A 14,595-nucleotide genomic window follows, 5' to 3' on the forward strand; every position below is an offset into this window, starting at 1 on the left:
TTAGCGAAAGACCCCCCGTCGGCCCGAAAAGCGCGGGCACACAGCCGCCATTAAAAGAAATGAAGCAACTTTGTCTGTTAACAAGTTTAATGGCTAAGGCCTCCTCGGCGAGTTCGTAAAGAGCCACGTGCGAAAACTAATCGCACACATGTTGCCAGAAAACCGAACAAAAAAAAAAAGCGAAAACACGATTAAAAAATTAACAAACAGGAAAAACGTACCTCACATACTTCCGCCAAGTAAAAAAAGAAAGAAAAGAAAAAAAAACAGAAAAAAAAACATCACGCTGAACACGTGCGCTAAACTCTCGCTATCAGGAGCAGAAGCCCCTTCTCCGGAGGTGTGTTATTTCACAACTGGTTTCGATGCGGATAATGTCGATTTATAGATAAATGTTCAACACACAAAAAAATTTCAACCAGATACATTTTAATATGTGACATTTTAGACGCAACATCGTATTCACGCAGCAATGGAAAACCGAAACCACTGGATGAAAGCGTAGCAGAAATATACGTCGCGTAACGTAGGTGTATATAGGCCGTGGAAATAAATGGACACTTCGTGCCAGGGAATTTGCGCACGAAGCAACGAGGGAGACAGCTGAGGGGTTGGACGGACTGCTTGAGGGCAAATAATCTGGCAACCTGGCAGCGGCCGGCGCTATTCATCACGGCGAGCCTTCGAAACAAAGATAAACTCTCCTCCACCACGGAGTCCTTCCCCCTCTCTCGCTTGACTTGCGCGGTGCTACCGGAGAGAGAGAGAGAGAGAGAGGGGGGGGGGAGAGAGAGAGAGGGAGTCGCTCCAGTGTTTGCTGACTGTAGAGAAGGCGATGGTTCGCGTGTGGATTCTCCACTGCAGAGTTTTTCCGCAATGCTCTGATATTATAGTGGCGGCTTTCGTACCGCGGTGACCTCAAACATGAGGCACGGACGATTCGCTGTGTTCTTACAAGGGAACATCGCCTTATAACGCGCCGGAAAGGACAGCCGTTGCGCAGAATGACACAGTTATCATTCTTGATTCGTGAGAAGCGCGGGGCATACGCCTTTTAGTGACAATTAACGTAACTGCGTACCCTCTTAAAAATGAACTTCACCGCATAGCACGCTCTTAGACAACCATAGTCTGGAGTGATATCGTTGTCTGCCCTGATTTGTTGAAAACGGGAGGCGTACGCCTTTTTTGTGACACTTATGCTGTTCATAATTGTCACAAAAAAGGCGTACGCCTCCCGTTTACAACAAATCAGGGCAGATAACGATATCATTCCAGATAATGGTTGGCTAAGAGCGTGCTATGCGGTGAAGTTCACTTTTAAGAGTGTAAGTGTCACAAATAGGCGTACGCTTTCCGCTCTGCGTTCTGTTTAACAAGAATACGATGCACTATAAAAACAACTTCATCGCATAGCACGCTGAAGGCCAACCATTGTACAGAATGATACTTCACCACTACTGACTTATTGAAAACGGGAGGCATACGCCCTTTTCGGACACTTATGTAGTTATGTTAAGTGTCCCAAAAAGGCGTACGCCCGGCGCTCCAGCGTGCTATGCGATGAAGTTCTGTTTTTAGAGTGTGCGGTGGAAGGATGTAGAGGCTTTAGTCAAAGTTGCCCGTTGAGAGTTCGAGTTCGATTATGCGAGATAAGATACATATCTCGCCTTCTCGCATCCTAATTTTGGCAGTATATGATCATAGCGAGAAACTAGAACTAAAGAAAAAAAATGAAATTAATGAAAAAAAAAAACAGGGAACAATATACGGTGGAGAATTATGTCCTATAAATGTATATTATATTGTATAGCGTATTTATCTTTGATTAAAATGAAAACAAAGCGCGACCTCGCAAACGTATGTATATAGATGACCAGAGCGCATGCTTTCGCATGCTCCGAAAGACCCGACATGCCCACCCAAGCAGTTAGCATACCTGGGCACCCGTCGATATGGGAACGAGCGGTTTTTTTTTGCTGCTGGCCCAGATCGTCGGAATCCTCTCATTGGGAATGGCAAGCCTACGTCATGGCTAACCTTTCCCTTCTGCTTTCTTTTTTTTATCAGCATTAAACATATGCCCCCCCCCCACATCATTCACGTATTCGTTCCGTAATGACATTATTACATCGTTACATAGTCGTATTGCACAAACCGCTGTAACCGCCTTGCTTTTTTGGTGACGTTTCAGGTACGTTTTCTTCAAGCAAGGAAGATAAATTCGAGTCGTAGCTTGTTTGTCGATATTTTTACATCTCATTTTTCACACCTGAATTGCAAAAAAAAAAAAGTAAGAAACAAATTCCTTTCGGTCTAATTGTAAGCAATAAAGAGACCGATAAAGAAGCTCAGTCAGCGCAATGAAGAAAAATGACGCACAAGTCAGGAATACAAAGGTCGTTCTCGTGTTTGTAAAATAATTAGAATTGTGGTGTAAAGATCCGCCGGCAATAACGAGAGACAGACATCAGTGTAGCGACCAAGAAAATCTAAAAGAGCAATAAAAGAAGGGAGCGACAGAAGAAACAAACATGCAAAGTACCACGCGCATTTAGGACATTAGAAATACTATGGTACATGAAGATGATCACGTGATGCTTTTTTGAACTGTGAAGTATATGGGTAATGGTCCTAATGGATGAAATATAGCTTGGAAGACGCTTCCATTCCGCGGTTAAATCCCGGGTATAAATTACAAAAAAAAAAAACACGATTCCGACACGCAAAAGGAACGTCAACGTTTTGTCCATGGTCCAGTCATGAAGAGACATATATAAAAAAAACAAAAAAACATTGGGTTAGGCGAAGGTTATTGACACGTCCTCCGAAAGAAGCCGCGCCGCCATACAAGAATGTACAACCTATTCCTTTATCTCACCTATCGGCCTTCAAACACTGCCGAATACGCAGACACACGAGAGTGAAAGCTGCGACACCGTGTGTCTTTATTTTTATTTTTATTTTTTTTAAATAACGAAAAACATCGCTTGCTGACGTTGGACTAGCTAGGGGGGAAGAACCTTTTTCGTCGGCTTTCCTTCGCCTTTCATTCCTTCCTTCCACGTTTCTGTTTTACTATTTTAAAGAGGGAGTCAAGTCAAAGAAAGCGGCCTTTCCGGACGCTTTGAGACAAAACCGCAAACGGCTTCTTGGGTCAGACACGATGGCCCCTCTCCGTTTGGGGCAATTAGTCCTAGGAGGGCGTCGGTGTTCCTTCAACGTTGTATACGTGTGTTTTTTTTGTGTGTGTTTTTTTTTCTTGTTCTTCTTCTCCAACCGTTCAGCCGTTCAACTTAATTGTTAAAAGCGCCTTCACAGTGCGACCTTATAAGCAAGATAATATGAGGATATCTAAAAAAAGAAAAAGAAAAAAACTGAATCGGATATATGAACACACAAGTTAGTCTCAACAACCTTGCGGTGCATCCTCCACGTACAGCGTATAACTAGGGCCTGACTTTTTAGGGTTAAACCCGTATCCGCCCGATATTTACCCCCCCGAACGAAATCTGTAAAATTCGGCTTTAACCTGAATCTACCCGAAAACATCCGGGTCGCGTGGCACACTCATAAGCGTGCATTAAAATAAAGTTTGATAACATTGCTAAACATCAGTTCCATGTTAAGACAAATTTTTATTAAACAAAAAAAAAATCACCCGAATACACCTGAATTCCTGACGACAGAATATGCCGTAACGGGATTTAACCCGAATACACCCGAATTTTCGAATGAAAAATATCACCCAATAATTACCCCCCGAATTTGGCCAAAAATAAAACCCGAAAAAGTCAGGCCCTACGTATAATGTGCGGGCAAACAATTGCTCTACACTCTTAAAAATGAACTTCACCGCATAGCACGCTCCTAACCAACCATCATCTCAAATGATATCGTTATCTGCCCTGGTTCGTTGAAAACGGGAGGCGTACGCCTTTTTTGTGACAATTATGAACCGCATAAGTGTCACAAAAAGGCGTACGCCTCCCGTTTTTAACAAATCAGGGCAGATAATGATATCATTCGAGATAGTGGTTGGCTAGGAGCGTGCTATGAGGTGAAGTTCGTTTTTAAGAGTGTAGCGTCATATCGTTCCTGGTTCTGTTAAGTATGTTTGGGATTCTTTGTAGCGCCGAATAAATGGAGGCACGCACATGAAAGTCGAGAGTGCTGTATACACATGCAGGTTTCCATCCTCGCGGGAGACCCTTAACTAGATAGAAGTGCATATAATCGTCGGTAGGTGCATATATGTCGACCCCCAACTTATGGTTTATAATAATAATAATCATATTACTAATAAAAATAATTCTTATATTAAAAAAAAGAGTCAACCTTGTAGCTATAATAAGGGGCATGATGGGTTCCAGTCGTTTACTGTAATGAGTTCGAACAGCGCACAGTCGACAGGCACAAGGAAAAGAATGTGAAGATGGCGTGTCGGAGTCTGCCACCCATTGTTGTGATACTCATAGCCCTTCTAGTGCATTTTTGGGAGAATAAAAATCTGAGTGTACATATAGTACTCATAGAAGAAGAACGGAACCACGTAATTCGGACGAAATACCTTATACTCTTCATCACGAAACACGACACATATACCTTCGCGCTATAAGAACAATAATTCCCGAAGTGGAAGACGAAACAGAAAATGAAAACCAACAGACCCTATACGAACCACACTCCGAATAAAAAAAGAAAAAAAAAGAAAGAAATACAGAAACAATAACACGGCTCTCTTTGTCCTCCCACCACCAGCGAACGCTGCACAAAGCAAGGCAACGCAAGCCATACAAAAAAAGAAAGAAAGAAAGAGAGAAAGAACAGAACACGGTGTATAAGTCGAAAGTGGGATAAAAAAAAAAAAAAAAAGAAACACGAAGTTTTCAGGAGGGGAGGTACCAGTTGAGGGACTATCACCGACCGTGGGGTCAACTCCTCCCCAGGTCTAGGTTTGTACAGAGAGCAGAAAAAAAAAAAAAAAAGAATCGTTGTTCGCATGTAAGGGGGAGTTCCCGAATCCCGTCTGCCGTTCGTGTACACGATCATTTTTTAACTTGCACATCCGCGTGTTGTTTGCGCGTTTGCCGAAGCGTCGGCCCATGTGCGGGTTCTCTTCTCGAAAGCAGACCGTGTTCGCAGCCGTTTCTCCCTCTGTGCTCACCTGACTCACAACGAGCGAGCTGTGTGTGGCTGCTGGTAACGCGCGTGCGTTTCAGAAAAACGTGTTCTGCGAGTGAGGAAAGAAAGAAAAAGAACGCTAAAAGCCCACCTTTTGTATCGGCGTATTATGACACGCGACGGAATGTAAAAGACACTGTGGGTGTTACGTAAAGCGACGTGGTGTTCACAAAAGCCGAATGATATGAATGGCCGGACAAATATGCGTCGTGCCCAGGGCATCTATGAAGTTTGACGGGCCAATACCCAAGCAGCACATACATCTTGGCCTAATATTGGCCCGATATTGGCAATACCGGTCAAATATGCGTCATGCCCAGGACATGTATAAAGTTTGACGGGCCAATACCCAAGCAGCTCAACATCTTGGTCTAATATTGGCCCGATATTGGCAGTACCGGACAAATATGCGTCATGCCCAGGACATGTGTGAAGTTTGACGGGCCAATACCCAAGCAGCACATACATCTTGGCCTAATATTGGCCCGATATTGGCAATACTGGCCCAATATCGGTCCAATCGTTGTCCAATATTCGACCGACATTGCCAGTATTGGTCCAATATTGCTGCTTGGGTACGCTCTAAAAACGGAGCTTCACCGCATGGCACGCTCCTATATATAGCCAACCGTCATCCCGAATGACAACGTTCTTTCCCTTCATTTGATGAAAACGGGGGGGGGGGGGGGCGTACGCTTTTTTGTGATAATTATGAACAGCATAAGTGTCAGAAAAAAAGGCGCACGCCTCCCGTTTGCAACAAATCGGGGCAGATAACGATATCATTCGAGATGATAGTTCACTCTTAAAAATGAACTTCACCGCATAGCACGCTCCTAGCCAACCATTATCTCGAATGATATCGTTATCCGCACTGATTTGTTGAAAACGGGAGGCGTACGCCTTTTTTGTGACAATTATGAACAGCATAAGTGTCACAAAAATGGCGTACGCCTCCTGTTTTCAACAAATCAGGGCAGATAACCATATCATTCTGGATGATGATTGGCTAGGAGCGTGCTATGCGGTGAAGTTCATTTTTAAGAGTGTTGGCTAGAAGCGTGCTCTGCGGTGCAGTTCATTTTAAAAAAGTGATATACGATATTGAGCCACATGACGGACTCTTGACGGATAAGAGAATAAAGTATTACCTGTATGACCCTCATATTGAGCCCTGTCTCCTGCGCCAGCTGCTCCCTGATGTGTCGGGTGGGCTTGGGCGTGGCCGCGAAGGCCGCCTTGAGCGTCTCCAGCTGCTTCGCCTTGATGGTGGTGCGGGGTCCCCGGCGTTTCGTGCCGCCCTGAGCCTCGTCGCCACCCCCACCCACACCCCCGCCGCCCCCGGAATCCGGACCGGAACCCCCGCCGCCGGAATCCGGCCTCGTTGGGGGAACACCTTTCGCTGATGGCGGCGATGGCCCTGTCATCGAACAAAGGTAACGACGGTCACTCTCACATCACAAGATTTCTGCGCTTCACTCTAAAAACTGAACTTCACCGCATAGCACGCTCTGCGCCAACCATTGCCACGAATGATTGGGTTATCGCTTCTGATTCGAGGAGAGAGAGAGAGAGAGGCGTACGCCTTTTTGTGTCAATTATCATATATCCAAACTGACACAAAAAGGCGTCCGCCTCCCTCTCTCCTCGAATCAGAAGCGATAACCCTATCATTCGTGGCAATGGTTGGCGCAGAGCGTGCTATGCGGTGAAGTTCAGTTTTTAGAGTGTTATGCACGCATATTTATTGAATTGTATCGATATATTATACCAATATATACCAATATATTCCACGCGCAGAGCAGCAAATGCCATTGCCCAGCGCTCAACAAGACCAGGCGTGAGCCTGTCTGCAACGGGCGTGGTCATAGCTGCCATATCACCACACGTCCAAGATCCGTACGAGACATATTGAGGTATAGAATGCGCTCTTAGAAAAAAAAAAATTAGAGAAGTGGAGCAGTTACATCTTTTAGGAGGTAGTAGTTGTCGCATATGTTGTGCCCGAAAGGATTGCAAAGTTCTACCTGCTACCGGGTTGCAGTCGGCACAACAGATTAGCGGAAAATCCCAAAACAAATTTTAGCTGCAGTTATCTTCGTTGCACACAATGTGCTCAATGTCCATCGCACTGTCAATGCTGGTAAAGCAACACTCCCTGAAAGTGCATTGCTTCTGTGGCTGTAATAACGGCTCTTACACACACATTTTGTACTGCAACTGCAGAGAGGCGCGGTAACAGGCAAGGTTACCACCCTTTTGCATCCATTATCAGACGCTATGTTAACTTGGGTGGTAACTATAGAAGTTACCACATTTTCACACCCAGTGTGTGTCCTAGCCCCTATATAGGCGATCTATTGCTCGTGAGGGCACACTTCCCCAACGACACCGAATATCCTCTAGATGTACGAATAATGTCCTAACCGGAATCGGTACGTCCGATGGATATCCTCAGAACATCCATCGGACGTACGAATCCGTTAGGACATTATTCGTACATCCAGAGGATATTCGATGTTGTCGGGGGGGGGGGGGGATATATTTATTAGACGAAAAGGAGAAAAACCGGGGAAAGGTCAGCCAAACGGGACGTCGGCTTGCTATTCCAGAAATAAGAAATAATAATAAATAAATAAAAAGATAAGAATTAAAGAAAGAAAGAAGTAGGAAGGAATAAGAAATAAATAAAGAAAGAAAGTTAAGAAATAAGAAATAAAGAAAAAGAAAAAGAATTAGGAAATAACGAAAAACTAACAAATGATGAAAGAAGGATGAGGTAGATTAAAGACAAAGATGACAAAAAAAAAGATGACTAAAAGATGATGTTGTCGGGGTTATAACGCGACACGGCGCTATGACACATATACGATGGTATGGTACATGGGCCACATAGGACAGCCTGGCGAAGACATGTATACCTAGTGACGCAGGCGGTGCCTGGGGAGAGACGGCGGCGGAGGCGAGGGAGAGGTCCCGTTCTGAGCTGGAGTCCCGTTCGTGGTCTCTGAGCAGGAGGTCGGAGTCTGGAGGCCCCGAAGGCACAGGAGGGCCACCACCACCCGTGCTGCTGTCGTTCGTCTCGTCGAGGTCTAATGCCGTCTCACAGCCCGGAGAAGCCGATCCCAGCACTAAGGAGGACGACAAAGACGGTCCATCAATATGTCTTTCGCATTAGGCTGGCTCATGTAATACCCCTGTCAGACGGGCACACATACGGCCTTAACGGTCACGGCCGTAAATGCATACTGTCATTAGCTTCTTGCCAGACGGTCAGCAATAAGGCCTTTGCGACAAAACTGAGGTAGAAGGGCAACGACGTCCCCACAAGACAGTCTACGGCATTCCATCGAAACTGCCCAAGCCTCGATACCAAGCACACCATAAACAGGATTTAGCACATTTAATTCAATTCGAAGTAAAATGTTCTTACCCGACTTAATATTGTCATCCTTTTTTTTTTTCGTGTTTTTCTGGCGTTTTTGCACTTTACGTCGCTTTTTATCCCATGTGTACAAGGGCTACGTTTGTAGTTACACCCTCGAACCACTGCACGCGGCATCGCACCGTGTCGTCTGCATCAAAAAAGTCAGACGCCACTCAAAATAATATCCAAAACACTTAGTTTGCTGTTGTATTTTGAAAATACCAACAAAACGTTGTTTTCGTGTACTTTCAGTAAGAAAAAGCGTCATTTCGCTACATTACATTCAACGTTCACAGACTTGTTTATCGACGTGGACATCATCGACAAAATGCCTTCACGGATACCGTCTGGCAGCTCCCCAGAGCTTAGGGCCGTATGTAACTTACGGCCATTCCTTAATGCCGTAACTTTAAAGGCCGTATATGTGTCCGTCTGACAGAGGTATTAAACACCATTGTATTACGCATGTTCAAGTAAGGGATACGCACTTGCGTAGGGGGCCGGGATATGGCATGGCCTAATGGGAGGACCCCAGGGGCTGAACGGGGACTTGAGACACTTGTCCGATTTGTCCAGTGGACCACCTACGCCGCAGTACATCTGGTAGCCGCCTGTGGAAAGATAATATTTCAGTGCCGGTGCCACATTTTAAGTACTAATTTGTTAAGGCTACACATTAACTTTTAACTCAACTGCTCCTGCACTCTTAAAAATGAACTTCACCTCATAGCACGCTCCTAGCCAACCACCACCTCGAATGATATCGTTATCTGACCCGATTTGTTGAAAACGGGAGGCGTAAGCCTTTTTTGTGACAAATATGAACAGCATAAGTGTCACAAAAAGGCGTACGCCTCCCGTTTTCAACAAATCAGGGCAGATAACGATATCATTTGAGAGTATGGTTGGCTAGGAGCGTGCTATGCGGTGAAGTTCATTTTTAAGAGTGTGGCACAATAAATACCAGCTTCCATCCTGTTCCCCATGAATAACAAATACCTACAGAATTGTCAGTTCAACTATATACACAACGAAACTCGTAAAAAGACTCCTTTGTTGTATACGAATATATATATCGCATCAACTTTATTTTAAAACCCATTCTCGAAGTGCAGCCCCTACGCAAACATAAAGAAAGGATGAACCTCCCCCACAATGCCAAGTTCATCGCGATAACCCCATGCCGTACGTATAATTCAATGTGCATCCACACTGCTGCTCACCAGTTTCTTATCGCGATTCTCTCGCATATTCTTCGCCGGAATCGTTTTACAACACACTTTTAACTATTTACCCGGAAAAACGGTCTGGAAGTGGAACAGAAGCGGGAAATAAAAAGTCGAGGGGGCATCGTGTGTACAGACACGTATAGATGCCAGTATGTCCTATAACACACAACACTCCACACACATACACACACACACAAAGGCTGAAACATAAAACGCGATAACGGTAATACTGTATGTATATAAAAAAAAAAGGACGTTTTAGAAAGAGAGAATGGAAGACTTGACTTATGGGGTCTGGTCCGGAAGCCGAGTGCTTTTACCCCGTTTGCCAAGATAGCGGGCAGCCATTTTTATTGCCTGGAGGGGGGAACACGAGGAGGTATACGCTTCTTGTTTCTTGCCCGACTGTTGGAAGTAGCGTTTTGCGCAGTGTCATTGTATAGTGCAGCGCGGCAATATAGTGAGCAATGGCGTAGGGCGTCGGCGGTGGCGATGAAACGCCCCAATCATCATCATCATCATCATCATCATCATCAAGTTGCTGTATACGCTCTTACGGAGTTGTGTCCGCCGCAGAGTGTTTATCACGGTATATAGCTCTCTCAGCAACATTTGCCGTCGTAATTAAAAGGGCATTAAAGTGCAATAATTCTCCGTCTCGGTACGTACGAAAGACCTTGAGAATGTTACCTTGACCTTCCTCACGGAATATTCTAGTGGAAGGAAAAGCGAAAACACTGCTCACGGAGCCGAAGTTTGGTCCCGGGCTATGTTTGAGCATTCACGCGGTGCGGGAATATCGGGAGTGGCGTACTGGGCGTACTTAGCAGACGACACCGTCAGCGTCTTTTCCTGTCGTCTGCTACGCAGCTCGTCTGCTGCTTGTGGCTGTATCGCAGGATATTCCCCACGGTTAGCAGCGTACGTGAAGACATTGACGTTGAGCGCTCGCGATCACGTGACCACAGAAGGCTATGACGTTTTTCGCATCTTCTGGGGAATGTCGCTCGTGTGAATACATGGTGACACCAACGTTACCTTGACACCCATATAAAAGGAACGGGAATCATTACGTCGTCCGCTTTCCCTCTCCCTCGACTTCTCAAGAAGCGTGGCAACGCGGAGCGGCCTCCTATTGGTCTCCTCAAAATGGTTTGCCCAATCATCGTGGGAGGTCGTAACCAATGGGAGTACGGTCCGCATCTTCGCGCCTTTTGAGGAGAAGAGAAGGAAGGGAAGAGAAAAGGTGAAAAACTACTGCTTCGGTTGCGCATAAACCGTGAGCGACGTGACGTATAAATTCCGTTCCTTTTGTATTGCTTTCGAGGTAACGGCAACTTTCATTCCACTAAAAGAAAATGTTGGCACTTTAAGTGCCCCTTTAAAAGGCACACGATCAGACGGGACAAGGACGTAAACAGGATCATGAGACGGAACGAAGCGCTCTGAACGTCATTTCTCGTAAATCCGTCTTCACGAGCCGGATGACACGTGCGAAAACCACCGTGTATAGAGAGTTCTCGAAACAGGAACCGCGCGCGCGCGCGCGCGTTTCACTACCGGCAGCTGCGCGTACCTTTTAATGTACGGGAGCTAAACCCCGCGCGTATACGAAGGCGCAATTCGCCGTGTACCATATCTCGCGCGCGGGCGTGCGACCGACAACACAGATGTTTCAGCTATTTCTTTCTCTACCTGTCTCGCTGTAGTACCAGAGTTACGCAAGGAATTGACGGCAATGAGAAACGGTCGACAAAAAAGTGGGAGCTCGTTGGCAAGCATGCATGTTACGAGAAACCCCTTTTTCACACTTGACGCGTTCGACATCCGCAGGTGCGTCTGTGCTACGTCGCGCGTGCTCGTCGTAAATACTAACAAATTTATAACTGAAGATTAAAGGAAGAGACTTCTGGTGTCACGACCCGAAGCACGCGTTGTCGTTCAAGAATACGACCGGCATCGGCAGAGTGACTGCTAAGGGAAGGCTTTGAAGTGTGTACTTGCGGTGGCTCCGGTGTACGCTTCTATAAAAACAGAAATCTACCGCACAGCCCTTGTGTGGTTCCACCAAGGTCGTGCTAAAGACCGTGAGGTGGTTGGTTCGAATCCTACACTCTTAAAAATGAACTTCACCACATAGCACGCCCCAAGCCAACCATCATCCCGAGTGACATCGTTCTCTCACATGATTTGTGGAAAACGGGAGGCGTACGCCTTTTTGTGACAATTAACATTTCTGCATAAGTGTCACAAAAAGGCGTACGCCTCCCGTTTTCAACAAATCAAGGAAGGGAACGATATCACCCGGGATGCTGGTTGGCTAGGAGCGTGCTATGTGGTGAAGTTCATTTTTAAGAGTGTATACCACCGGCTGTGTTGTCTCAGGTTTTTTCCTAGGTTTTCTGCGGCTGACTTTTCTGCGAATGTCGGCGCAGTTCCTCCAGAAGTCGGCCCAAAACGCATACTAACCACTCCCTCTCTCTCTCACTCCTTTCTGCTGTCCGCTCTCCATCTATCCATGTCTGTACATCGCTCATAGCCGCAGATGCTTCGCGGCGCTAACACCGAGTAAAAAATGATACAGATATCATACATGTGGTTTGAGGCGAAAAATGGGGCGTACGCCTTTTTGTGACAGTAGATAAGGCGAGCTGCAACATCAACGACCAGCAGCACCGCCTTGTGGCAATGAACGTAAACATATTGAAATTGCCATAAAAAAGGCGTACGCGTACCATTTTCGAACTGCGGAAGTACGCTTTTTGCGACAGGTACGATAAAGTGAAAGTATCATAAAAAGTCGTATGCCTCCTATTGTTCGATAAATCGGGAGAGTACGAATGGTAATATAATAGTATAATGAAGGGGCCCGATTCTTCCACGTAATCGACTCGTTCGCTTATTTCCTGATGGAATGTAATCACGCGAAAAAAGAAAAAAAAAACAGACGAAAAACAAACAAGCAAACAAGATAAATGATAAGATAGTAATTTTACTTACGATAACCTAAAGACGATACTTACGATAACCTAAAGACGAATACGAAAAATACTTCGTGTAATGATCAATCCGAAATGATATAAAACATACTAAAGACAAGGGACACGAGAAAAGTTTCCTTTCTTTTTTTCTTTTTTTTTTGTCAGTTTCCGGCATTGCCAAGTACGCACATTGCCCTTCTATACTGGGACGTGGCTGCAGCACTGTGGGTTCACAAACCAGAAAAAGAAGAAGAAAAAAAAAACAGAAGAAGACGAAGAGGAAGACAGAGACCAAAAGGAGAGAGAGAGAGAGACAGTAACCCTGGCCAATCATCATCAACCATATATCCTTCCCTCATGACGGGTGGGGCGCTGCAAGAAGATGCTGTACATATACTAAAGGCGAAGCACAGGTAGCTATAGCTCTCTTGCGCTTGACGCCTCCATCAAAAGCCGCTTTTAATCTCCATCTTTGCCTCTCTCTCTCTCTCTTTTTTTTCTCTCTTTCTTTTTTTTTTGCCTCTATACTGGCGCTTTGAGAGGGGTGTGAACGGCCGGCCATGTTTCATTCATGAAGGCTCCAGGGCCCCTCAGGGAACGATTTTTCCGTGCTGCATCGCTATACATGCAAAAAGAGGAAAGAGGGCAAAAAGAAAGGGGGGAGGGGGTAGAGAAAAGTATCCTATACTGTCGAAGTCAGGTGGGCACTGCACGGGTGCAAAAAAAAAAAGAGGAATAAAAAAAAGAATCAGAGACAGAAATAAAAGAAAACGTGCAGGAAAAAAAACCACTATTCCCATATTTTTCTTCGTTTCCAGACTACAGTGCCGGATGCGGTTGATTTAGAGAAGCCGGAGGTGACCTTGGTTCGAATCCATGCACCGTCTATGCTGGCACAGGTCCCTGTGAAGTCGGCCCAAGAGGCACGATCTCCTCCCCCCACAGTAACATGAAGTCGAAAAAAAATGGACAGTAACTGCACCACCACTTGCAATACCTCTGTATGCAATAAGGGGATAAGTCGACTTATCCCACTTTTTACTTTTGCTCGATAGCTTTTTGGGAATAGTAAGCCTACACCGCGGCTAACCTTTCCCTTCTCTTGTTCTCTTCTACTTCGCATTAAACATATCCCCCCCCCCACACACACACTTTTACATTTTTTTGCTGCGACATGTACATACCAGTATGTACCTGCAAAAAAAAAAAAAAAAAATTAGGACTGTATTGCAATTTATTGGCCCGCTTCAGGAGGATAAGAAACGGAAAATGCATGCATGTCAATGGGACGGACAATCAGATCAGGTCCCTTTTCTTTGTTTGGGATTTTTCGACTTAGCCCCTTATTGCGTACACAGGTTCAATTCAATTTGCAACTCTTTCTCTCTCTCTCTCTAATTTAGCTTTATATTTAGCTGCTCCATTGTTGCTGTTGCTGCGTTTCGTGCCAGTAGTTTGTCCTTGCGTTGTGCCGAGAAGCACAACTTCATTGACGGCATTGAAAAGCACGATTTCATTGAAATCAGTACAGAGTGCAGCATCCAGGCAGAGAGGTTCGCAGAAGGACAGCTGTTATCTCACTTGACAACACGGAACTATATACGGCGTGTGTTACTTTCGCGGAGTGCTCGCTTTGCCGCGATGCCATCTGCACCCACGGAGGGTGTCATTATAGAACGTGCCGGTACAACACGTAAACATCACACCAGCTTCGCTTCTACGTTTACAGCTGTTGCGTGAACATGTTTGCGAAATAATCGAGCCCTCTACCCCG

At 45.5% G+C, this 14,595-nt stretch overlaps 1 protein-coding gene and 1 long non-coding RNA gene across 5 annotated transcripts in view; one reads left to right on the plus strand and one right to left on the minus strand.

Moving 5' to 3' along the window:
* The window catches only part of LOC135370634 (uncharacterized), a 61,967-nt gene that overhangs the window by 39,565 nt on the left and 7,807 nt on the right, over positions 1-14,595 (plus strand). The window lies entirely within an intron of this gene.
* Positions 1-14,595, minus strand: part of LOC135370633 (LIM/homeobox protein Lhx1-like) — a 121,697-nt gene that overhangs the window by 32,268 nt on the left and 74,834 nt on the right. For all 3 annotated transcript variants that reach the window (XM_064604418.1, XM_064604417.1, XM_064604419.1), the window contains exons 3-5: positions 9,100-9,222; positions 8,106-8,315; positions 6,336-6,604 (exon numbers count right to left, since the gene is read on the minus strand). In XM_064604418.1, the coding sequence (XP_064460488.1) occupies positions 6,336-6,604; positions 8,106-8,315; positions 9,100-9,222 (602 nt within the window). The remainder of the gene's footprint in view (positions 1-6,335; positions 6,605-8,105; positions 8,316-9,099; positions 9,223-14,595) is intronic.

This window comes from Ornithodoros turicata, chromosome 10 (assembly GCF_037126465.1).
Source record: "Ornithodoros turicata isolate Travis chromosome 10, ASM3712646v1, whole genome shotgun sequence".
Lineage (NCBI taxonomy): Eukaryota > Metazoa > Arthropoda > Arachnida > Ixodida > Argasidae > Ornithodoros > Ornithodoros turicata.